This window comes from Gadus macrocephalus, chromosome 9, assembly GCF_031168955.1.
Source record: "Gadus macrocephalus chromosome 9, ASM3116895v1".
In the NCBI taxonomy this organism is placed as follows: Eukaryota; Metazoa; Chordata; class Actinopteri; order Gadiformes; family Gadidae; genus Gadus; species Gadus macrocephalus.
The window spans coordinates 972,878-998,027 of record NC_082390.1 but is presented as its reverse complement, the minus strand read 5'-3'; the positions used below and the strand labels follow the sequence as shown (position 1 = coordinate 998,027).

General features: G+C 46.4%; 1 protein-coding gene across 1 annotated transcript in view; it reads left to right on the top strand.

Moving 5' to 3' along the window:
* The window catches only part of pclob (piccolo presynaptic cytomatrix protein b), a 66,773-nt gene that overhangs the window by 28,175 nt on the left and 13,448 nt on the right, over positions 1–25,150 (top strand). Inside the window, exons 19-32 of the mRNA XM_060061539.1 lie at positions 14–6,704; positions 7,415–8,982; positions 9,134–9,399; positions 9,782–10,613; positions 11,509–12,547; positions 14,315–14,383; positions 14,736–14,762; positions 16,401–16,489; positions 16,601–16,676; positions 17,283–17,408; positions 21,329–21,437; positions 21,917–21,979; positions 22,066–22,312; positions 24,037–24,204. Coding sequence (XP_059917522.1) covers positions 14–6,704; positions 7,415–8,982; positions 9,134–9,399; positions 9,782–10,613; positions 11,509–12,547; positions 14,315–14,383; positions 14,736–14,762; positions 16,401–16,489; positions 16,601–16,676; positions 17,283–17,408; positions 21,329–21,437; positions 21,917–21,979; positions 22,066–22,312; positions 24,037–24,204 — 11,370 coding nt within the window. The remainder of the gene's footprint in view (positions 1–13; positions 6,705–7,414; positions 8,983–9,133; positions 9,400–9,781; positions 10,614–11,508; positions 12,548–14,314; positions 14,384–14,735; positions 14,763–16,400; positions 16,490–16,600; positions 16,677–17,282; positions 17,409–21,328; positions 21,438–21,916; positions 21,980–22,065; positions 22,313–24,036; positions 24,205–25,150) is intronic.

Below are 25,150 nucleotides of genomic sequence, written 5' to 3'. Positions count from 1 at the left end.
CCTTTAAAACCAGGATGAGTCCACAGAAGAGCCCATTCAAGTGAGAAAAGCTTCTCTCTCTGCTGGACAGGAAAATGTTATCCTGACTTCAGAGCCAGAGTTAAAGACAAGCGATGAGGATCCAAACAGAAAAACAGACCAGTCACAAGTAGTTACAGATGTGAGGGAAATAGTCGATATTCCTGTTGAAGATGCAATCAACGATTCATCTCTGCAAATAAATGAGGCAGTTAAAGAGAGGAGACGCCTTAGTTTCCAACCAATGGAGGAGAGCAGTGCAAGTGAGTTTTCACCTTCCCCTTCACCTCGAGTCCAGAGGAGAAGGCTTAAGATTACCTCCATCTCGTCAAGCAGTGAGGATATTAAAACGGAAAGTGCTGAATCATCTGCAGAAGATGAAGACTTTATCCGACAGCAGATAATGGGTATGGGTGGTGAAGAGGAAATGTCTCTCTCTGAGGACGAGAAAGACAGGAAACTGACAAGCGATGAAGCCGTCATTGAGGTTGGAGTTGATAATGCTCCAGTGACAACCCAGCAACAGCTGACTAAAGTGGATACAGATAATGAAGACCAACTGGCAAGGAGGATGTCCCAGCCAGGGATAGATGCTGGAATCACACAAGATGTCCCTGAAACGGCGCCATCCACTGTTATCAAAAAGGCAACGCCAGTGACGAGAATGAGACCGAGTACTGATGAAGATGTTGAAAGTATCACTGAATCTCTATCGAAGGGCTCATCAAGCGTTCAGGCATCTAGCTTCACTCCAGAGAATTCTCACACGTCCGCCTCTTCTCTGGAGGAGGATAGTGACAGCAGCCCGAGTCACAAAAAAGTGGACAAGCACCACCGCAAAGCAAAGCACAGGCAACCAGGCCAAACTCTCCCCACCATTGCAGACTCTTCTGAGGAGGATGAGGTAAAGGAAGAAAGGGAGATCTTTGGAGATCAACAAACTACAAAAGATGGTGACCATGTTGAAAAGAGGATTACCAAGAAGTCTCGCAAAGACAAAGACGAATTTAAATCCCAAAGAAAACACCCTGAATTAGTTTCAACAACAAGCTATGCCTCTCCACTGGAGGATACTTCACATTCAGACGATTTCCCTCGGTCGAAAGCGATTGGGGAAGCCAACATGACCACTAGCTCAGAGAACTGTAGCAGTGTAGAACATGAACCAGATGCCACTGTTGATGTGCAGACAGGAAGCAAGCCCTCACCAACAGTCATACCAATGATCCCTGCTGATCAATCTGGCAATATCTTTATGAAACATTTGAAGAGTGCAGATGAAGTATATGAGGACATTATTCAGAAAAGTAGAGCTATACCTGGGGACAGCCCTCCCAGCGTTGAGCCACTTTATGAAGGAATGACAATTGAAGACTATCTATACGAGTCTTTAGTTGTGGAACCTGAATTCAAACTAGATGATGCCCAACAGATGGGACAAATTTATGACACTAGCTTTGAGTCTGTAAAGAAACTCAGGTCCCCAGAGGACGTGTACGAGGAAATGATGCAGAAGAAAAGGGAACTGATGATGATAGAAGAAGAGTTCCAACAGGCCCAAACTGCCATGGAATCCTCCACATCCGATACGTCTATTAACGTTCTATCCCCAGATGTCGAGACCTGTGTGGTGACCATCATCACAGAACAGCCAACCCCTCCGGATGAAACTGAAAGGATTATCTACGTGGCTGATTATGACAATGATCTAACGGTGAAGAAAAAGAAGCGACCAGCTCCACCTCGGCCCTCTGCTCCGCCTAAACGGGTGGGGGAGAGGACTGAGGTAACGAGTGCCCCCACCACACCAACTGGAATAGGCTTTGTTAGGCCAATGACACCTCAAGATCCTGCTCTGAGGAAATCTCTGTTCCCTATACCAGATCTCAAGATAACCCAATGTTCGTCTGGTGAGGATGAGGAGGACAGTTTCGCAGAGGAATATGGTGTTGGTATGTCATCTGATATTACTCCCAGTGATGATTCTGATGCTAAAGATGAGCCCAGTGGTAGCCCAACGTTTTCAGAATATGACATGGAGCCTATCAGTGTAGTGTGTGAGATTCCAGAGGCTAGGCCTATCCCAAATCCAATATCTGCCCCGGAGTTAATCACTACACCTTCCTCAGTATCATCGGTATCCCCCCCAACTTCACCACCAACTCCAGACTTCAGTTTAGCATCAAATGCCACATCTTCGTCAGAAGGAACCCCATTGTCTACACCAACGCCACCAACTGCTGTTGTAGCCCAGCCTCAAGCTAACATGTCTCAGCCATCAATGGCCCCAATTGTAGCTTTTCCATCAACTGAAGAATTAGTTTATTCTCTAAAATCCGTTATAGTTACAATACCAGATGTGGTATCTGACCCAGAGAGATTTTATGCAACAGTCTCAGGTCCAAATGAGGTTTCTCAAGCTAGTAGTCTAAATCAATACTCAAAACAGATTGCAGAACATGTAGGTATTCAAATGCCAGCCCTGGCTTCCTCACCATTGGAAATGCACACGAGGGCTTCAACTGCCGTGTGTGTATCAACACCAGGGCCAACACCTGCTGTTGTTTCAGCAACAACAGCACCCATTACAGCACCAGCTTTAACTCCAGCGTCCATCCAAACTATATCCCCAGTAGCCGACCCTTTGCCATCCCCTAGGCCTTTCATAGTTCAAATGCCAGATTTGGTTTCTACTACAACCCCTCTCACACCACAGGCTCCACTACCAGTTTCTGCACTGGTCACTTCCCCCGTTTCAGCAAAAGCCACCATAGTCCACTCATTCCCTGTTCAGGAGGCTGTCCAATTGCCCACGCCAGTGATAGTTCATGCTCAAGCTCAAACAGCTACTGTGTCATCATTAACTTCTGGAACAACTACAGTGATCAAAAGGAAAGTGCCCCCGCCACCGCCTCCTCGATCTACGTCTGTTTCCCTCCCTGCCGTGGACCCTTCACCTATCAATACTGTGCACAACAGCTCCCACACTATGACCCCTACAACAGCTACAGCTGCTGGCCAACCAATGCAGTCTGTATTTGTGGATATACAGCCATGGATGGATACCCAACATTACAATGTTTCTGTTCCCCAAGTGGTTCCTCCAACAAGACAAGGACATGTAGTTATTATAGTACCAAGTGTTGAAAACACTGCTTTTCTTGGTCGATCCACAGAAGATGAATCAAGTACCTTAACTTCCGCTGCTCAGTTGACACATGGGAATGTGGCTCATGTGGCTCCCATTGTGTCCAGTAAAGAAACAACATTAATGAAAGCTCTGCCGGTTGCACCCCCAATTCCAACTGTTTCCTCCAAACCAATTGCTGCAAGAACTACAGACACAGTAGAAATACGAGTTGCAGAAACTCCTCCACCAATCGCTGTCCCTTTGCCAATGGTATATTCAAACCTACCTGTCTTAATTTCACCGGCCCCATCTGTTGTTTCAATATCCACAGCTAAAACATCACAAGCCCCTGTAACATTATCAAGCCCTAGTCATTCTGTAAAACCTCCACCACCCATACCTCCAAAGCCTGTTTCTATTCCAGCTGGACTGGTGTTCAGCCATAAACCAGGGGAAAGTGTCAAACCACCTGCTCATCATGTGGCTCACAAAGCTGCAACACTTCCAAGAACAAGAGAACCCCCGAACGCTTTGTCATTCAGTTTGACTAGACCCGTAGAATCTAGACTGAGTGCCACGTCTCCGAAGTCTCCGTTGTCACCTAGACACGGTAAATGTTTGAAAACCTATGTAGTCATAACTCTTCCGTCTGAGCCTAGCTCACCAACTGAGAGCATAACTGTTCAGGCTCCAGTAAGGAGAGGGTCTATTTCTGCAACAAGAATTTCAGGAGTACGTACCACACCAACAGAGCAAAACAGATTCACTGAGGTCTTTTCTGCCCCAGCGACATTATGCAGGGCATCGGTGCCCACTGTAAGACATGCACCTCCAATATCAGTAGTTACATCTGCTGGAGAAGCGCCAGTCCTAGTCTCTGAGTCAAGTACTGTTACTGCCCAAATACAGAGAAACACGAATCAAGCTCTAGCAGAGCAACATCTCTCATCAGTGCCTTCTGCCATGGCAGAGACATCAGGTCAGCAAGATCTAATTCAATCTTACAGTGTTCCACCTCCTATCAAGAAACCATATTTACACCTGACAGCAAAACAAATGGAGCCATTTTCTCAGCCAGCTCCATTGACGTCTCAAATCATCACAATGCCTCTCGAGCCGGCGGCTCCTGTTGAACCCCGTGCTGTCCAAGTCACTGCCCTAACACCATCTATTCCCTCCGGAGAATCAGAAGTCATAGACATCACATGTGAAACATCTGTGGTTGAAATTCCTACTGAAGTGCTTTCTGTGGCAGAAAACATCACACAGCAACAGCCCAGAGAAATACCTGTTCCTCATTATGTGAGCCAAGAAATACATGTTGAATATCCACAAGAGGCTACTCCAAGTAATTTCACTATGCTCGCAAGCACAGTACCCATTCCATTGGCGGCCCGGCAAGTATCATCACCGGTATCTGCGATGTATGAGGATATTTTCATACCAACAGAGGTCATATCTCACAAGGCTGTTGCTGAAATACCATTACAAGAAGTGGTGCAGCATTCAGTTGTGCATAGAGCACCCACTGGAGTTGATGCAGTGACCCCCCCTCCAAAAGTTGAGTTGGCTACAGAGGTTATTTCAACTCATGTCGGAGTTCCAGCATTACTCGCAGCTTCACCATTTACTCCTGATGCTTCAGTGGCTTTCCCATTAACTGGTGTACATGCAGCAATGACAGTAGTTCCGGAAATTAGACCAACCCCTGTTGTTATGGAAGAGACACTAATGCCATTGTATCAAGCGATACCTCCTGCCATTTACAACCCACTGGCATATGTATCTGCACCTCCAGTGATGCCACAAGCGGCAACAGTAGTAGATGCTATTCTGATGCACCCTGTATATGACATACCTACAGAGATCATACCAGAACCGGTAATCGAGCATCAGAGAGTAACTAGTGCAATGGTTTTCCTACCACAGTCCGAAATACAAATTGGTGTTATTAAAACTGAGGCCATAACTACAAGTAGAAGAACTTCTATATCATCAATAGTTCAACCATCATACACCATGGGTGAGATGTCTATCTACCCCTCAGAATATGACATCCCAACACAAGTGGTCACAACAGAGGCAATTGCTACCACCAGACGGGAATCAATCCCCATGCAACAGCCATTCCCACTGGCACGTGTGGGAACTACACCAAAAATGGAAATACCTCTGGATGTATATGGCTCTCCTCAAAACCTGTACAACAAAGATTATGTTCATTTTGTGCACCAACCACATGTGTTAACATACTCCCCATGTCTTCATGATGCTCCTAAAGATATTTTAACTTCTGGAGGTTATACAAGAAGAACCTCCATACCTACAGTCCAGGAAATGCATCAGTCAGTGCCTGTGGCCCCAGTCCTCATCACTGAGATTCATCAAGATTCTATTGAGAGACAGAAGGTACAGAGTCACATGTACTCTTCCTCCATCTCCACCTCAGGTCAGCCTCCGGAAAACCTTCAGAGTAGAGTGACGAAGGTGGTTACCACTGAAGTTCAGAGGACCACTGTGTCGGTTGTCCATGAAAGACTACCACAGGTCATTCCACCGAGTGTCGAAATAACAATACAACCCGAAATCACGAAGGTTCAAACCCTGCAAAAACCGAATGGGAAGGGGGTCTATCCCAGTGATGTTATTGATCTGCGCACAATGAAGGTCGGTGTCAAGATGACTGACAGTGGCATGGATCTAACCCCTACCCACTCCCGCCGACCGTCATTTTCTAGCGACTCTAGTGGTAGACAGATCACAGCTGTGCAGCCTGAGATAGTGAACCTTAGTCCTGTGATAACCACAGCTACAACTCTCTCAGTTGTAACTGATAGCATAACAATAGTCACATGCACCGCCACCATTGCATCATACAGCACTCCGGCAGAGAGGCCTCTGGACTTACAGGGCAGCATAACCTCTATGCCTTTGGCTCTCGCCACAGGCAAAACATTTGAGCCAATGGCACAAATTGTGTACAGGCCTCTGGACCCCCTACCTGTTGCACCTGTTAGCACCATGGCAAGTATTCAAGACGCACCCATGAATCTTTCTTTCGGAGCCATTACCCCTGTTTTTGAAAGACACACTTCAGTTTCTGTTGGCAATGGATATCCCGTCATTTCACTGGAGGCTACTGGTGCCATGGATCTATCAAACTACAAACCGATGAGGGCAATTGTAGCTTATTCCAGCACGAGTCCTGGAGTGGTCACCACTGTTGTGGAGGATGATGATGCCTCTCCAGTGGATTTAACAGCTGCGAGAAGAAGTGTGTGCTGTGACGTCATCTACAAACTACCATTCACCAGAAGCTGTAGAACACAGCCACCAGTTACCGCCCAGCCCGACAACCGCCTCGGGTACAGAGACTACCGCTACAATACTGTAGCGACATTCGGCGTCAAAGGAGTGGATATAATTAAAGCCTCTGCATCTGAGACAAATCTGGCAGAATCTGGACTTTTTAGCTATGAGCCAAAGAATGGCTTTGCATACTTTAGTGGATCATCGGACGGAGCAGTAGACCTAACACCGTCTCAACTTTCTGCTGGTGAGTACATAATAGGTGTTGCCTACAATGTTCAGTATGGTGATATGCAAATTATTATTGTAAACAATTCCATTAAACTGTGCACTCATGCTGCATTCAAGAAGCCCAGAACTCCAAAGAAACGAGCTCCAACGTGTTAAAAATTAATTGAACGGTTGTACACATCAGAGCTTCGACCTACCTTAATAACATCAAACATGGCGACTTTCGTCGTTAATGGATATTAAACTATTATAACCGTTTTTGTTGATGTCCACAATATAGCAAATTTCCTGTGGAGTCCGAAGTTGTCTTGGACGCGGTATCATTTCTTGCATAAATTGTATAAATAAATATAACTTCCTCTTTTCACTCCTTATGTTGATTTTTCATTTGCATGCAGTAGTTTTCTTAGTCTTTATTGTTTGTTCTAATCTTGAATATGATTTAATTGTTTCATTAGCATGTTTGCCATTTTTAATCATTCGTTTTCTTTGCTTTTCTTCTTTCTCTCTTCTTTCTTTTTCTTCTTCTTTTTTTATATACAGATGCATGCGTGTGCCTGCGTGTTCTTCCTCAATATTTTGGCTTTGCATCATGCTAGCCAATACGACTCAAGATTTGCATGTATAATTCCAGTCTAATCAGAAGTGCATGGATTTTATACATTAATCTTAAATCCTTGTATAAATGATCGACATATACCAATATTTTTGCATTCGATATGGCAGGTACAGCCATAGACTACACCAGCAAAGCAGCGGAAGAATATGCTGGGATGGCCATGGTTCCATATTCCCAGATCCCTGCAATTGGATATGGCGTAAATAATACATTAAGGACCTCCGATGGATTTGTGTACTCCTCTGTATCAGCCCCAATCCAATCCTATGCTGTAACTACTCAGCCTGGCTCAATTTTCAGTGCTACCTTACCTTCTACAACCGCCCTCCAGAACCAACTAGTGCCACACCCCTATGGCTTCCTTTCCACCCCAGATCCTAGCCAGATCATTCCTCTTGACGTTGGGCTGCATAAGGAGCTGGTGCCATCAGCCCTCTCTGAACTTCTCACTGGCTACCCTGAAATGTACTCAGACACAACCCTGGAAGCCATTGCAGCTTCCCTCGACGCTCTGGCCTCCTCGCCTATGTTCCCCGGTCTGGACAACACCAAGATGGCCCAGTATCAAATGGAGAGGGAGTTTCTGGAATTGGAGAAGCTGAAGCAGCTTTGCTTGGCTGAAGAACTTGAGTGGGAGAGGCACGAGATTCAGCGTTACCGGGAACAAGAGCAGTTGATGGTCCAGAGAGAGCTTGAGGAGCTCCAGTCGTTGAAACAGCAGCTTCTATTACAGCAAGAGGAGGAACATCATGCGCATATGGTCGCTCAGCAGGAGACGTACACTCAGCAGAAAGAGCAGCTCCAACAAATACAGCATCTCCAACTGCAGCTCCAGCAGCAACTGGATGACCACTATAAGACCTCAGGTAGCCCAGGCAACCTCTTAGATGCTAAATATGCAGGCGTAGGGGATAATGGCCAGTACTGGCCTGTTAGAGATGAGGGTACAAGTCCCATTCCAAGAGGGGTACAATTAGATGGATGCCAGGATCAGCGGATCAAGAAGCTTTCAGATGGTTCTAGGCAGGCAGATCAGGACACAGGGAGGAAGATAGTCGATAGTGGTGTACAGACAGACGACGAAGACTCCCCAGACAAGCAGCATGTCGGGAGGAAAAAGAGAAACAAGAGAAATGATGACAGCAGTGCCCAGACGGACGATGAAGATCAGGACGAGTGGGATACGCCCACGCGTTCTCGGCGGCGGACCCGTAAGCACAGTGGCGAAGGGAAACATGCTTCGAAAGTATCCAGCATAGCGATCCAAACCGTGGCAGAGATTTCCGTTCAGACCGATCACTCTGGCTCCCTCAAAAGGCCCAACATGCAGATGGATACTAAGGTTGAAATCATCAAGCACATCTCAGCCCCCGAAAACTCCAAGAGAGGGGGCAGTTTGAGCTGTCAAACAGACTCAGACAGAAGGCACCCTGAGATTGGATTTACAGCACATTTTATCACAGATACCCCTGCAAAAACAAGGGTAAGCTACACCCCTGTCTCGCCACTGTCCCCGGATAAATCGATGGGAGGCAAGAAGATGCTGACTGCTGACCCATCCAGGTTTTCCTCGAGCCCCAGGATGCTGAAACCAGGGCAGAAATCTCTGTCCGATCCCAAGTCACTCAGTCCGAGCACTGATGAGAGGATCAGTGGATACTATGACAGCTTTACTGTAAGTTGAAACAGAAATGAATACACATAATAATAAAAAAGAAATATAATACAATTGTAGAATACTATTGAAATATATAAATGTACAATTTAAATATATATATTTAATCGTCCAATAATGTCATCTTATAAAGTTGTGTTGTGTGTTGAAGGGCCGATGCTCTCCTTCTGGCACCGGTAAGAAAGTGAAGCGGACTCTGCCTGACCCCCCCCCTGAGGACGACTCCCTGACCGGCCGGTCAGGCTACAGCACCAACTCCGCCCGCCGCCGGCTCGCCCGCAACACAACGATGGCGCGGGCCAAGATCCTGCAGGACATCGATAAGGAACTGGATCTGGTGGAGAGAGAATCCTCCAAGCTCCGTAAGAAACAGGCAGAACTGGATGAAGAAGAGAAAGAGATTGACGCCAAGCTACGGTAAAAAAAGAAAAAACATCAATTGCATCACAGAAATAATTACGCTCAAACCACGTGAACCACATTTTGTTTCTATATTTTCAATATTGTTGAATGTATTAGATTTGTTGATTAAGTGGCGCAAGATAATGTCTTGCAGTCCCCGCCCCATTAAACCATTATTTCATGCATGCATGATTCACCTCTCACCTCTCCACTAGCTAAGTGGGCAAACTGGCTTCCCAGGCATCAGTCACTGAGACCCCTCCATATTCACACATAGTAAAGGTACCACTGTGTGAACACCATGCAAATCTTTTTACCACTTAGGCTTTTGTGTCGGCCAAGCAATCTGTAAGAAGAACATAGAATGTAACCACAACCGTACTGTCATCGTTCACAGGTACTTGGAGATGGGCATTAACAGACGGAAGGATGCCCTGCTGCAGGAGAGAGAGAAGAGAGAAAGGGCCTACCTCCAAGGGGTGGCCGAGGAGAGAGACTACATGTCCGACAGTGAGGTCAGCAACATCAGAGAGACGAGGGGCGAGGGGCGGGAGAGGCCCCGTACGGCTCCCCAGTCCGAGTTCGACCAGTTCATCCCTCCGCAGACGGAAGCTGACTCCCAGTACTCCACCCTCACCAGTCCCTACTCCCACTATGCACAGTATGCGCCTCAAACCCAGACCACCAGCCATTACACCCAGCAGAACGTTTACCCGCAGCAGTCGCACTACCACGACCAGGTGTCCCCCTACCAAACCGTAGCTGACCATTCCCTCGGCCAGTCCCAGCACAGCAGTTACCAGCACGCGCTGCTCCTGCAGTCGGGGAAGCAGCGACAGACCAACATCTCTGACATGGAGCCGAAGATCACCACCAACTACGAGGTGATCCGGAACCAGCCTCTGCTCATTGTGCCAGCCTCCACAGACAGCGGCTACGAGGTGGCGCACCTGGGGGGGAAATACGGAAGCCTTGACCTGAGGCTGGGGCTAGAGGAGAGGAGCATGGCCTCCAGCCCCATGTCCAGCATCTCCGCTGAGTCCTACTATGCGGATATAGAACACCACAATGCCAGGAACTATGTGTTGATTGACGACATAGGCGAACTGACCAAGGGATCCACAGGGTTGGGTTCTGCCGGCCTGGGGTCTGGGTTCAGCCTGCCTGATAAGGACCTGTCCAAGGCGGATAGACTGCTTCGAGCTGCAGAGGCCAGACGCACAGCAGAGGTAAATGCTACTTATTTAGTTATGTTGAGCATACCGCCCTGACAAATCTATCAGTCTTGATAGGGCGTTGTTTGTTGACAATTTTGTTTAGAAAGTGCTCCTTTCTATTTCTTTCGAAGTTAAAGGTAAAATATGCAAAATGCTAGAGGGATCTAGTTTTATTGCTCTAACTCTGCAGCAGCGACAAATCTTATTTCAGATCTCATGTTCAATTTCAAAAAGCATGCCTTGCTGTTAGAGGGTGCGCAGGGAATGCAGAGAGTGGGGAGAGGGAGGGTTAGGAGCACAGGGTTTTATTCAGTCAATATAAACTGAAGCTGGCTTGAAATCACAAATCTGGCGTATTGTAACCTTAAGCCTTAACTTAGTATAAAAAATATGCTTGTTTAGTAGGATTTAACGGATATGAATGAGTGTAATTTGTTAGAAATTGCATATCGATCCCTCAGCTATAAGTTAGTGAAATGCACTAAGAATATCTGTCTGGAGCTTATCGTGCCTGCATTTGAAAGAGATCATTTCGATCTAAGACCGCTCCCGGATCATTCGAACAACCAGCCCTGCTCAAACCCCCTGTCAATTAGATGTGTGTGAAATGCAACATTTCCCAAAAGTGCAGAAGCATAGGGAGGGAGGGAGACGAGAGAGAGAGACGACGTAATTGGTTGCTTAAATTAATAATCTGCTCTTCTGCTCTCTCTCTCTCTCTCTTTATAAATCTCGAATCTTACCTACAACAGCTTTAGCGATAATATTTAAATAATTGAATTACATATGTAATCAAACACAATGCCATTGCACGGTATCTGATAATGGTCATGACTTTATGGTACTATTACGTTTATTATGTATACTATACATCATCTCATTGATATTTCATCTTTTTGAATTCTAGGTTGCAGATTTCTTAGGGCAGTCTCGGCTGCAGGGTTACGTGAAAGGGGACGACGACACCATGGAAGAGCCTTATGAGCTGAAGCTCCTGAAGCAGCAGATCAAGCAGGAGTTCCGACGAGGAACCGAGGGACTGGAACATCTCACAGGTTTGGGCCTGCCTCAATACCTCCCTAGTGACGCCAACTTCCGTCATTTCCCCAAAGGAGAAAAGTACAGCATTGGCAGACTGACCCTGGAAAAACAGGCTGCAAAGCAATTACCTGCCGCCGTTCTTTACCAGAAACAAGTCAAAAATAAAAAGGCCCAGATAGATCCAAAAGCGATCACCAAATGTTCCCCTATTCAAGAAAATCGCGATCTTGAACCCGACTACGGTAGCTATATGGGCTCTGGATCCTCGTCTGTGACTAACCTAGCTGCCAGGGCCAGGTTGCTGCAGGATGAGATCACGTTCGGGCTCAGGAAGAACTTATCCGAACAGCAGAAATACCTGGGCTCGTCTCTGGGGGCCAATCTGTCTGGCTCTCTCAACCAAGGCCAGGCCCTGGGCCTGGGCCCCCCCATGCGGTCCTCCGTCCATGACGACGGGACCTTCCCCAGCGGGAGCCGCTCGCGGCCCTCCTCGCGGCCCTCCTCCGTCTACGGTTTGGATCTGTCCCTCAAGCGAGATCTGTCCAGCTCTTCTCTACGGCTGAAAACGGAAGGGGAGGTCCTGGACGCGGCGTTCGCCCCCGGGGTGGCCAGGGCCAAACCCACCAGCCTGCCCATCAGCCAAAGCCGCGGGCGTATCCCCATCGTGGCCCAGAACTCGGAGGAGGAGAGCCCCCTGAGCCCCGTGGGCCAGCCGATGGGCATGGCCAGGGCCTCGGCCGGCCCCCTCCCCCCCATCTCCGCCGACTCCCGGGACCAGTTCGGCTCCAGCCATTCGTTGCCAGAAGTGCAGCAGCACATGAGGGAGGAGTCTCGCACGCGAGGTTACGACCGAGACGTTGCCTTCATGATGGACGACATGCAGGGCGCCATGTCTGACAGCGAAGGTAAATGGGGCATGACACCGACGCGGCGGCCCCAAGTGCTGGACCTGCTTGTGCATGCTCACTCTGGTGGTTGTTTTTCCTGACCCCCCCCCCACACCCCCCCACATCGTCGGCTGGCACCCACTCAGTCGTCCGTAGGCCAGACAGTGAATTGCGTTCTTGTAATTCGCTGTGGTTTTTCCTGTCCTGTGTTATTTGTCACGTGAGATGTTGCATGGTATTCTTTTTGGTGTTTAGTGTGCATTTGTTTGTTTGCCGATGCATACATTCAGCTCCTGTGGAGGTATGTGATCAAAGTGGTCTCCGGCTCACGTTATCTGGTGTCTTTGATTGTCTGTGATATCAAACTGTGCACTTTCTATTTTTCTAAACATATAAATAAAAGATCTATTTTCAAGCAAATACTTGGTAGACACTGTAGTGCATATATGAGAAATGAGAGTTTACCCTAGCCAGAAGGACGCCTGGCCTCGGTTGCCAGTATTGTAAAATAGTGTCTTCTGTTGGAAGCAGGGCATTGCTTCTGAAAAAAAATATATATATATATATATATATATATATATATATATATATATATATATATATATATATATATATATATATATATATGTATATGTATATGTATATGTGTATATATATGTATATATATATATATATATATATATATATATATATATATATATATATATATATATATATATATATATATATATATATATTCCTTGAAGCTCTTTTGGATCATCTTAACGACAAAGCCACAGTGCTGAATCACAGTAAACCCACAACTGGGTTTACTGAAACATTGGAGAGAAGCTATAGTGTATATATTCTTATCTTGGAATATATCATTTGTAAATATATAATGTTTATAGCACATACTTTTACATACACGCTGTGACAACCTTTGTATCTGTTGTGGTCTGTTCACTTTTTCGTCTTTGTCAGTCCTTTTCTTTGCTCCACGCATGTTGTGCAATGTTTGTCTTTCCATCTTAATAAAGTGACTGTTCTGCATGTTGGTCTTGGTGTGGACATCCTCTGCTATGTGTCAATGTGCATGTGACCCTGTAACTGACATGGTTATTTCTTTTGGTTGACTTATTCCTTGTGTGCTGTGCTTCCACTATACTACAAGGATAAACTTGTACTGCAGAGTGAATCACATTACAAGTTGTGCATCAGAAATCATAACCGGTTGGCCCTTCCTCTAGCGATTGTTTGATGTTTCCTTTTGGTGTGTATGAGGGTAAAGGTTATCTAAGAAATAGAATAATCAGAAGTTTTTTTCCTTGAAATGTAATGGATTTTTCTCTTGGCCTTTGGGGATAGGGTTAGGGGGTGTTATCAATATATGGCCTGTAAAGCCCTTTGAGACTGTAACTCTCATTAAGGGCTTAACAAATAAAATTGACTTGAATGACTTGGAAACAATAGAAAACCAAATCCTGAACATATTATCTTAACAAACATTTAGTTAAGATAATAGCCTCCTCTCTGACTATAGGTAAAGGCGAGCAAGAAAGTAAGATATTATATCATCGCCAGACAAGTGATACGACTATTTATTATTAGATTAACCAAAAAGGCAAAACATATCCACCTCCCATGAGTCAGCTTTCCTCTTGGATTTCCTTGATCATTCATAAAGCCTAATTATAATATTTATCATAATCCTGAAATTAATCGTAAAGTGCTAAGTAATAATAATCATGATACAAAGTTATGGTCTGACCCCTACGTAAGAGTGTCCATCTGCCTTGCTTACAGCCTTAAGTGACTCCATGTTGGCTTTGAACAGAGATGATGCCAGAATCTTTCATGAGAGTATCAGACACGGTAGAGTATATTATAATAAGTTCTAGTTTGAAAGAAAACAAATCCCTTTTTTATGATGTGAATGTCATTTTTAATGAAATAATCTCCCACTGATTCCAGAAATATACTTTGTGTATGAACTTGCTTGATTTCCTTTTAGAAATTGTAGTCGCCCTATAAAGTACAAATATTAGAGCCTGTGGATATATCTCCTCACAAAGCATGAACTATATACAAATTAATGAATCCAGTGCATGTGATAAAGCCTATTGTAGTACCAATCTATCCTTAACACAAATCCTGTAGTCTGATAAGTTAATGGAAAATGTTTTGAACATATCTCAAAAAGCCTACATATCATTTTGTATCCCAGCTGGAGGCCCAAACTGGAATATAGAAGGTGAGACCATAAAACTTATCAGAGTGTGTGTGTGGCTCCACTTCACACCCTGTGGTTCCCAATGACCCACCCTATCAGCCGATTATGGAAACATGACTGACTCATGGAATGCAATGATCCATACTTTTGATTGTATCGCTCAAAACACATGCCATATACAGCAGATTAGTCGTGTGCATACCCATTCTGGAATCAATCCCATCTTGACGGTGCTTAGAACGACTGAATGTCTCATTACATATTGGCTAGATGAATACCTCATTCTGGAATGACTCCACGTCACAGCAGCACTGTAAACATATCCACCCATTTCCAGTTGTCATACCCATGCAGTATCACAGAGGTCCAGGGTTATATTAAGTATTAAGCATACTGTGAAACCATTCTTAAATGTTTCAAGTCAAGCATGAAGGTTTTGCGAATTGCAACGAGGTGCAAACATCAGATTGTGTCTTGCGATAGCATATCAACGATGCTTTATGGTTACAATCTGGATATGAGGGATAAGTTTACCTCAGGTATACATTTTATACAATACAATATTCATTTATGGCTCCAATGTAAGCCCCCCTTATCCTTTTTGTCCTCCATTCAATTGGATCCTTTGCAGATTTCTGTGTCCTCCTAATCTGCCAATGTATACATTTGATCAGATTGATTAGCTTGACTGGCAACATTTACCTTCCACCTTAGATCATTATGAGGCCCTATAGCGATAAAGCATGAAGGGTGCCTTTCCTCACTTCTTTCTGCATCCTCATATCTTTCCACTCAGCTTTCTACATTCCAGTGCATTTAATATGTCAACGCAGCGCCTTGACATTCAGATATCCGATCGTTTATAGATGTAAGATGAATATTGTTGGAGGAGCAGTGTGAAGGTTGAATGTGGTTCTGTAACTTCGCCTCAAAACATGATTTGAATATAAAAGTTAGAGGGCAATAGGTGCCTTCGTAACCCCTGTTAGTGGACACCATAACAGTGAATCGCCTTACAATCATAATGGCCAAAATGCTATTTGTTTATTGGTGCAGGCACGCACACTTAGGACTTGGATTTGGCAGATTTATTACAAGGAAGAAATTTTGACAATCTATATTTGTGAACCAAGGAGGAAAATGTATGGTTTGATCCCTCAGACTGTTATTGTCATTTCAAAACTATATTTTCTGCTGATTTTGTTCTTCTATCTCGTCAAAAGTGACACACGGTTAAGCTAGTAATTACATCAAACATTCAAAGCTATAACAGAGGTTTAGTGTTCAATATATTTAGTATGAAATACCTTCACCTACACAACACAATTAGCAAACAATCAGGGATGATTGCATTGGAATTACTTAACACATGGTTGTGAAGATGTAGAAGTTGTAAAAGGCAATTCTAGGTCAGTCGGTCATTTTCCCTATTAGGGACATATCTGATGCCATTCCACAGCTGAATATCATAAGAGAACGATATTCCCTGCACTGCAATTCCTTCCTCTATCTAGAGTCATGTGGTTTGATTAGCTGTTGTCCAGCTAACTTTGTCAAGTCACTTTATCAATGGATAAAGCATGAAGCTAAATCAGCCACATGGATCAGTCGTGCATGATGTTCATTTTGCTAACCTATGATGACCTATGTCCTGTACAGCCTACCACCTGAGGCGGGAGGACACGGATTGGTTTGATAAGCCCAGAGAAGGACATCCGCAGAGTGGACACATGCTGGACAAGAGACAGGTTGGGTTCCATTAAGCCTCGTCCTCACCACTATGGGTCTTCCCTGTGGTGTTCAGTTGAATCCAGGATATCCTCTACTGCTTGTGAATACTCTCTGTGTCGCCTTTGCAGATGAGGCTCATCACGTACGCCTTCCCTCACACTCGGGTTACCCTCAAGAGAGACCTTAAGGACTCCAGTGTGTCAGGTAAAGCCCTATGATACACAACGACATGAAGGTCACAAACACAAACCATGACATGTAAAGGTCTTCTGGCTGGTTAAATGGCGACCTGCCTAGCACTGTTGGATTCAACAGAAGCCCAGTGTGGGCTGATCAGGGTCCTCCCTGGATTGGGGACCAGATCTTGCTGGCAGGGGTGTTGGAGAGCCAGTGGGGGGTATTCACCCCTCTGGCCTACATCTTAGTTCCCCAAAGACAGAAACCCTGTCTTCTAGGAATGTGCAGTCATTCAGAGTCGTTAAATCAAGGTCCTGACTCCCTGTGGTAGATTAAAGATCCCATTGCATACGCCGCAAGAGCAGGGCTGGTAACCCCGCTGTCCTGCCTTAATCCAGACCAAATCATGCTTCCCTGGGTTGGATGGTTTCCATCTTTACCTATCCACTGGTACTGGATGAGGTTGGATCCCCAACACTGTAAAGTGTTGGGGATCCCACCTCATCCACTGGTAGTGGATGAGGTGGGATCCCCAACACTGTAAAGTGCTAAATTAATCAAATGAATCATTTTTATCTGCGTATCTTTGTTTGCCTGTTGGAGGGCTGATTTGCATCCTGTTATTGTGCCCAGGGAACGGTCTGGGGATCCGAGTGGTCGGTGGGAAGGAGATTCCCGGGAGCAGAGGGGAGATAGGAGCCTATATCGCCAAGGTTGTTCCTGGTGGAGTAGCAGAAAGCACCGGGAAGATCGTGGAAGGTAAGAGGATAAACTGGACATCAATGGCAACTTGTGGATTGACGGATTCGAGATTTCTTGAACTGCATATATCTTTCTGTCGATAACAATGACAGTGATACATCTGCTGCTTAATATATTTGGATTTCTATTTGTGGAGAGTTGAATCCGGGCCGGGGTTTGAATTGATTTCCTCCGGCAGAGGCTGACTGTCTCTAGGGAGGAGGAGCAGATTAAGCAAGACGTCTTATATGTTAATTTTTTTTCGTAATGCCGTCAAGGGAAAAGCTCTGCCTAAATCATTAGTCCAGATTAAGAAGTGTGACATGGCTTCGTCCTCCCCTGCTGGCTCAGTCATGTCTTATTTTCTGAATGAACCCTCTGGCTCTACAGCACCGGGGGTTGTGTATAGAGTACTGTCTTAGTCATCAGGCTTCGTCTAGAATCCCTGCAGAGAAAAAGATGGTAGACAAAAAGAGGCATAGTCACAGATTCAACACATTTACACACACACACACACACACACACACACACACACACACACACACACACACACACACACACACACACACACACACACACACACACACACACACACACACACACACACACTCACACACACACATTTGTGCACTCACAGACAAAATACGCCCTTCCAAAACAATTGCAAGGGCAGATGCTATAGAATTCCCTTTTTGGATTTAGTCAGCAAGGCACAAGTGAGTCAGTTTTATATAAATTATTCACCAGTTGTGGTTTATGAGGTCCAGGTTGTCTCTATTCATACCCGATTTTGCATCATACCAATGGTCAGCTATTACTTTGGGTAAATAGCTTTGTATTTATTTTCGTCCCACAGTACAATGGGGTTCACTGGTTTCTACATTTGACAGTACACGAAAATTGCTTGAAATTGGCTTCCACTGACTTGCCAAACTGGATTTGCTGTCTTCATTTTAATTCTAAGCATAAACAAAACCAAAACATCAATAGAAGTGGCTACAACTGCATTGTCATGTCGCTGCCGGCTGAATTTAAATGAGCTATGTCTGATGGTGACATCTACTGAAGGGGAATGAGTGGAAGAGGGGGAAGAGAAAACCTTAAGAGGGAGAAGAAAATGACAGAAACAGCCAGGGAGAGAAAAGAGTGTGGTAGAGTCTACACCAGCATGCAGGCACATGGATATTATATTCACTGAGACAGATGCTTTTACCACATATTCATTTCAGTTACAATTTCTGTTGTTTCCAGCAACGTGTTGTTAGTGTGTTGCTTCCCAGGGACATGTGTGATCTGGATGGCAGGGCGATGTTGTGTAAGTGATGCTTTAGACCTTGGGAGGACGGGGAGTCCCTCTGTTTGCAGTGTCCTTCTACTCCTCACTCTGTCCTCTTGGATTCTCTCATTTCCTGAGTGCTGTGTTAGCTTGCATCTTAATGTGACTTACCAGGGACTTTTATGACTATAACGGATGGCCTGCGGTCTGGGACTGGATCCATGGGTTTCATTCAAGATTCTAGATTCAAGATTCAAGATGGTTTCATTGTCATGTGCACAACAATGACAGAGCAGTCGCTGGCAATGGAATTCTTTAGTCTTGGGCTCCTCCAACAGTGCAATATAAGAAAAAGTAAAAGTATAAGTACAAGAGAAACCCAAGTAGGAAAGCTGAGACTTAAATAATAAAAATATATACGGTAATAATAATAATAATAATAATAAAAAGTAAGTGTATAAGAGGAACACAAGTAGGAAAGCAGAGACCTAAATGCAAAACTAAATAAATGTAAAATGTAAACAGACGTGTATATCCAGATGTCGAATGATATAAAGCGGCAAGTTATAAAGTGGCTAGTTATAAAGTGACATAGTGGTGAGCTAACTAACTCAGGAGTTCAGTAGTCTTATGGCCCGTGGGATGAAACTGTCCCTGAGTCTGGTGGTGCGAGACCGGATGCTGCGGTAGCGTCTACCAGACGGGAGCAGCTGAAGCAGTTTGTTACTGGAGTGATGAGGGTCTTTAATAATCCGGTTAGTCTTCTTCCTGCAGCGCTGAGTGTAGAGGTCCTCCATGGATGGCAGCTCCGTCCTGGTGATGTGATGGGCAGCTTTCACCACCCTCTGTAATGTCTTACGGTTGAGGGCGGAGCCACTGCCGTACCAGGCGGTGATGCAGCCGGTCAGGATACTCTCTGTGGTGCACCTGTAGAAGTTGCAGAGTATCCCGGAGTCCATGTTGAACCTCCTCAGCCTGTGGAGGAAGAAGAGCCGCTGTCTTGCCGTCTTTGTGATGGCGTCGGTGTGGTGAGTCCAGGTCAGGTCCTCGCTGATGTGGACCCCGAGGAACTTGAGGCTGCTGACTCTCTCTACTGTCGTCCCGTTGATGGTGATGGGGGGGCGTGCCCGGGTCCCTGCCGCTTCCTGTAGTCCACAATCAGCTCCTTAGTTTTGCTGAGGTTGAGCTGGAGGTTGTTGTCCTGGCACCAAGATGTCAGGGCTCTCACCTCCTCTCTGTACGCCGTCTCGTCGCCGTCGGTGATCAGGCCAATGACGGTCGTGTCGTCAGCAAACTTGACGACGGTGTTGGAGCTGTGTGTGGCCACGCAGTCATGTGTGAACAGGGAGTAGAGGAGCGGGCTGAGCACGCAGCCCTGGGGTGCGCCGGTGTAGAGAGTCAGGGTGGATGATGTGGCGTTCCCTCTCCGCACTGCCTGGGGTCTGCCCGTCAGGAAGCTCAGGATCCAGTCACCAAGGGCGGTGTTGAGCCCGAGGTCCCTGAGCTTCACAGCGAGCTTGGAGGGCACAATGGTGTTGAATGCTGAACTGTAGTCAATGAACAGCACTGAGTGTGGAGGGTGAGGGCGATGGCGTCGTCTGTGGACCTGTATGCAAACAGCAGGGGGTCCAGTGAGTCAGGGTGGGGGGAGCGGGCGGTACTGGGTACTGGGCGGTAGTCGTTGAGGCAGGAAGCTTTTGACTTCTTGGGGATGGGAATGATGGTGGACTTTTGAGACATGTGGGGACCACAGACTGGAGCAGTGACTTGTTGAAAATGTCTGTAAACGCACCTGCCAGCTGATCTGCACACACCCTGAGGGCCCGGCCAGGGATGCCATCAGGACCAGGGGCCTTGTGTGGATTGATCCTTTTGAAGGGATTTGCACACATCTGCCCTTGTTATTGCTAGTGTGCAGGGTCCTGGTCCATCTGTACTTCCTGAGCCAGAGAGTAGCTCTCAAACATGCAAAGTAGGTGTTAAGGTCATCTGGAAGAGATGGAGACACTTCCTCAGTCACACTCGTTGTCCCTTGACAGTCTGTTATTGTTCTGAGTCCGCTCCACATGTGTCTTTAGTTGGAGCCCTCAGAGTTGGACTCCATTCTGTCCTGTATTGTCTCTTAGCACTGTTAATAGCTCTCCGGAGTGCATACCTGGACTTGCTGTACTCCTCCAAATCACCTGAGTTGTAGGTGGCAGTCACTGCCTTAAGTTTGGCTCGAACTTCTCCATTAACCCAGGCTTCTGATTGGGAAATGTCCGTACAGTGATCCGCGGCACGACGTCATCAATGCATTTTGCCGATGTAGCAAATCACAGAGTCCGTGTGTGTGTTTAAACCTATGGCCATCTTGGTTCTGAGTGCTAGCTGGGTGGGGGGTACAGAATACGGGACACCAAACTCAGTTCCCCCCCCGCCCAGCTAGCATTGGATTAAAGATGGCTGCTCTGTGATTAAGGCCAATGGAGTTACCTTTACAGCTTGCTTGGTAAAGCCCTCTGCTTTATGTCCTTACAATGTGTTGGTCGTTGATAGCCAACATTAAAACAAGACATTTAATGGGGCGAGGTACGGTAACAAAATGTGTGACAGATGTGTCTGGGAATTAACGTCTCTGTTTGCCTTTCTCTGTTTTGCTTTCCTGCCCCCCTCACAACAGGAATGCAGGTGTTGGAGTGGAATGGCGTCCCTCTGATGGGGAAGACGTATGAGGAGGTGCAATGCATTATGGGCCAGCCATGTGCAGAGGCGGAGCTCTGCGTCCGCCTGTGAGTCACAGCTGTCATCACTCTCATTCCCCCGCTCTGCAAGTCTTAAGGACCTACACACACCTCCCCTCTCCCAGCCTTCCCTCTCTGTCTCTCTCTCTCACACACATTCTCGTTCTCTCTCTCTCTCTCTGTCTCTCTCTCACACACTTTCTCTTTCTCTCGCTCTCTTGCTCCCTCTCTCTCTCTCTCTCCGCTGTCTCTCTCTCTCTCACACACTTTTTCTCACTCTCTCTCTCGCTCACACTTTCTCCCTCTCTCTCTTATTATGAGAGCATATGGCATGTGATGCTATTATAGGACATCACACAATATGCTGATGATGATGATGATGATGATGATGCTGGGAGTGATGGTAGATGATGATGATGGTGATGATGATGATGATGATGGTGATGATGATGATGATGATGATGATGGTGATGATGATGATGATGATAATGGTGATGATGGTGATGATGTAAATGACCCCCATACAGTGACCTCAACATGCTGTCGGACCACCCTCAGGCCTTGGATAACCATGCGATGCTTAAAGCCGTGTGTACACCAGAATCTGAGCCAGAATCAGCATCCCCTCGCCGCGCCGTGTCCATGCTCACGTGTGTCCCCTCACTCCCTCTGGTAGGCGGGCAGCGGTCCCCGGGGCGTGGACCCCCAGCAGCTTGGCCGCCGAGCTGCAGAAGGTGTCCCTGCAGCAGTTCCCGGGCGTGGCCGGAGCCCCCCAGAGCCAGGGGGGGCAGGGCGTGCTCTCCGCCTGGAGCGCTCCACGCTGTCTGCACTCGGGTCCAGGCTCGGCCGCGTCCAGCGGGGTGCCCAGCCCCGGCCAGCCGGGCTCTCCCGCCATCAGCAAGAAACAGCGCCACAACGCCAAGGTCAGGGCGCTTAACACGCTATCAAGCCAAGTTAGGGTCTTTGGGATGAGCGGTTAGACACACGTCCCCCGATCTGAAGGAGGGCTGCCCTTCAGGGGGCTCAGGGTCAGCTGGGCCGTGGCCCAGTGTCGCTGCCCGGCCCTGGAAAGAGCAAGAAAGAAGAGAAGGAACCCTAGCGTTAGATTGAAGGCCCTGGAGGGACCCCTGCTGCTAGGACAGGGCGACAATCGCTGCCAGATGTTCCATTCCAGATGACTTATTCCATGTTTATTAAAGACATAGTGGCTAGTGAGTCGATTTGTGACCAGTAAATTCAACAAACCGGAGGCATCGGGTCCTGATGTCGGCACTGAGCAGGCGTTAGTGATGGATGGCTGGGGAGGGCAGGAGTAAGGAGCTGTCCTTGCCAGCCGATTCATCATTCATCCTAATTTGTTATCACATTAACCTCCTGCTTCCGTACCTGTCTGAAACGATCTTGTCTGAAACCAAAAGACGTCCTAAAAAGAGTTTTAAAATGTATCCTCTGAAGGCATTCCAGTGGCTACCGTGTAAGCAGTAGAACCAGCCGTGACGTCAGTGGGGCCGGGGTCAAATGGGGGTGGCTGGCTCGGACGAGCTGTTTATCAGGGAATGGGACAGGACAATTATAGTAGAACATGACAATGATATGATGAAGAGACATAGGGAACAGGTACCAGAGAGAGAGAGAGAGAGAGAGGGAGAGAGAGAGAGAGAGAGAGAGAGAGAGAGAGAGGGGGAGAGAGAGAGAGAGAGACGGAGAGAGACAGAGAGAGAGAGAGAGAGAGAGAGAGAGAGAGAGAGAGAGAGAGAGAGAGAGAGATGGCTTATCAATATTGATCGAGAGAGAGAGAGAGAGAGAGAGAGAGAGAGAGGGAGAGGGAGAGAGAGAGAGAGAGAGAGAGAGAGAGAGAGAGAGAGAGAGAGAGAGAGAGAGAGGGAGAGGGAGAGGGAGAGGGAGAGAGGGAGAGGGAGATTAGAGAATTAGTTTGTTTAAATGCGAGTAAAGTATGGATATCCACCAGATCTTTAGCCTTCTCCAAATACCATTCGACGTCAGGGGCCAATAAGCCTTCATCACAGTCTAATGGGGGCTAACACAGGTGAATCTCATGAGGTTAATTACGGGCAGACCCCACAGACCCCTAATAAAGTTAATGCGCTACAGTTGTTTTTCACCACCTACTATTACACCTCTGTGATAAAGGCCCATTCCATCAATCACATGACCACCTCTGCCGAGGCTTAGCCCTAGTGAAAACTCCCTTAACCCTCGGCCTTTGCAATGGCAGGCTATCCATCACTTATCTGGCAATAAATATATCCCATAGTGGCGTCACAGACACGCAGCGACCCAACTCAAGGTTATCTCTGAAACCCTTTTGGGGAATGAATCTTTTGTTCAGATGGGGCTATCCTATTCCAGGGCTTCCACCATTATTATGACTACTACTATTACTACTACTACTACTACTACTGTTATTACTACTACTACGACTTCATCATTATGGATATCCTAATCATACTCTCTATTATGAATCTTATTCAATCGTTTGTTTTACAGTCAACTGAGACGTTGAGGACCCAATCCCAACTGGTCACTGGAGAAATCCAGGTAAATAAAACAATGCACCCCTTCAAGTGATGTCCTATCTACGGTCCTCTCTAATGCTCTCAGCCAGTGTTCCCCAGTCCTTCTTCAGTGTGTTCTACGCTACTTCCTCCTGCAGCTCCAGATCAACTACGACAGGAACCTGGGAAACCTGATAGTCCACGTTCTGCAGGCCAGGAACCTGGTTCAGCGGGAGAGCAACAGCTACTCTGATCCCTTCGTCAAGGTCTACCTGCTACCTGGAAGAGGGTACGACCATGTCGGGCTGTCAGTCTGTCTGACTGGCTGTCTGTCTATCTATCTATCTATCTATCTATCTATCTATCTATCTATCTATCTATCTATCTATCTATCTATCTATCTATCTATCTATCTATCTATCTATCTATCTATCTATCTATCTATCTATCTATCTATCTATCTATCTATCTATCTATCTATCTATCTATCTATCATCAATCTATCTATCTATCCGTTCATCCATCTACCAGTCTGTCCTGTCTGTCTGTCTGTCTGTCTGTCTGTCTGTCTGTCTGTCTGTCTGTCTGTCTGTATATCTTTCTGCCATTTATATCTATCCATCTGTCTGTCTGAAAGTCTGGCTCCCTATTTATCTGTCCATCTGTATTTCGATCTCTCAATCAATCTTCTATGTATATATCTTTCACTCTGTCTATCGATCATTCTGTCAGTCTCGTTATCTGTCTCACTGTCGGTCTGTCTGTCTTTCAGTCTTTCCTCTCTGTATCTGTCTGTACAACACAGCGTCGTGTTTTGAGCCTGTGGTTCTAACAATAGACCAGAACCCAGGGGACTGACTCGTATGGTCCTGTGCCCAGCACTGTCCGGTATCCATATATCGGCCTTGCTGTAATCCTCTGCTGAATTACATTAGGCTCCTTTTAAGAGCATTGTGAACAGCAAGGAGAGAGGGAATCAATACAGGGTTAATGTTCTCCCTAACTGCATCTGCTCTCAGCTAATAGTCCTATCAGAGCTGTTTATGAGATGATGTGAGCTCTCCTCCTTCAGGCTCCGTACCTGTGGGGAGCAGTCCTAGCGCCCAGTCAAACCAGCGCACTCTCTCGCTCTCTCTGCTTCATTCATAGCCATAATTGTGTCCCCAAGTGCTATGATTAACACCGGCCAACTATACCAGAGTGTTAAATGTTTTGTTTGGACTGTTAAATGTATCTGTGTGAATT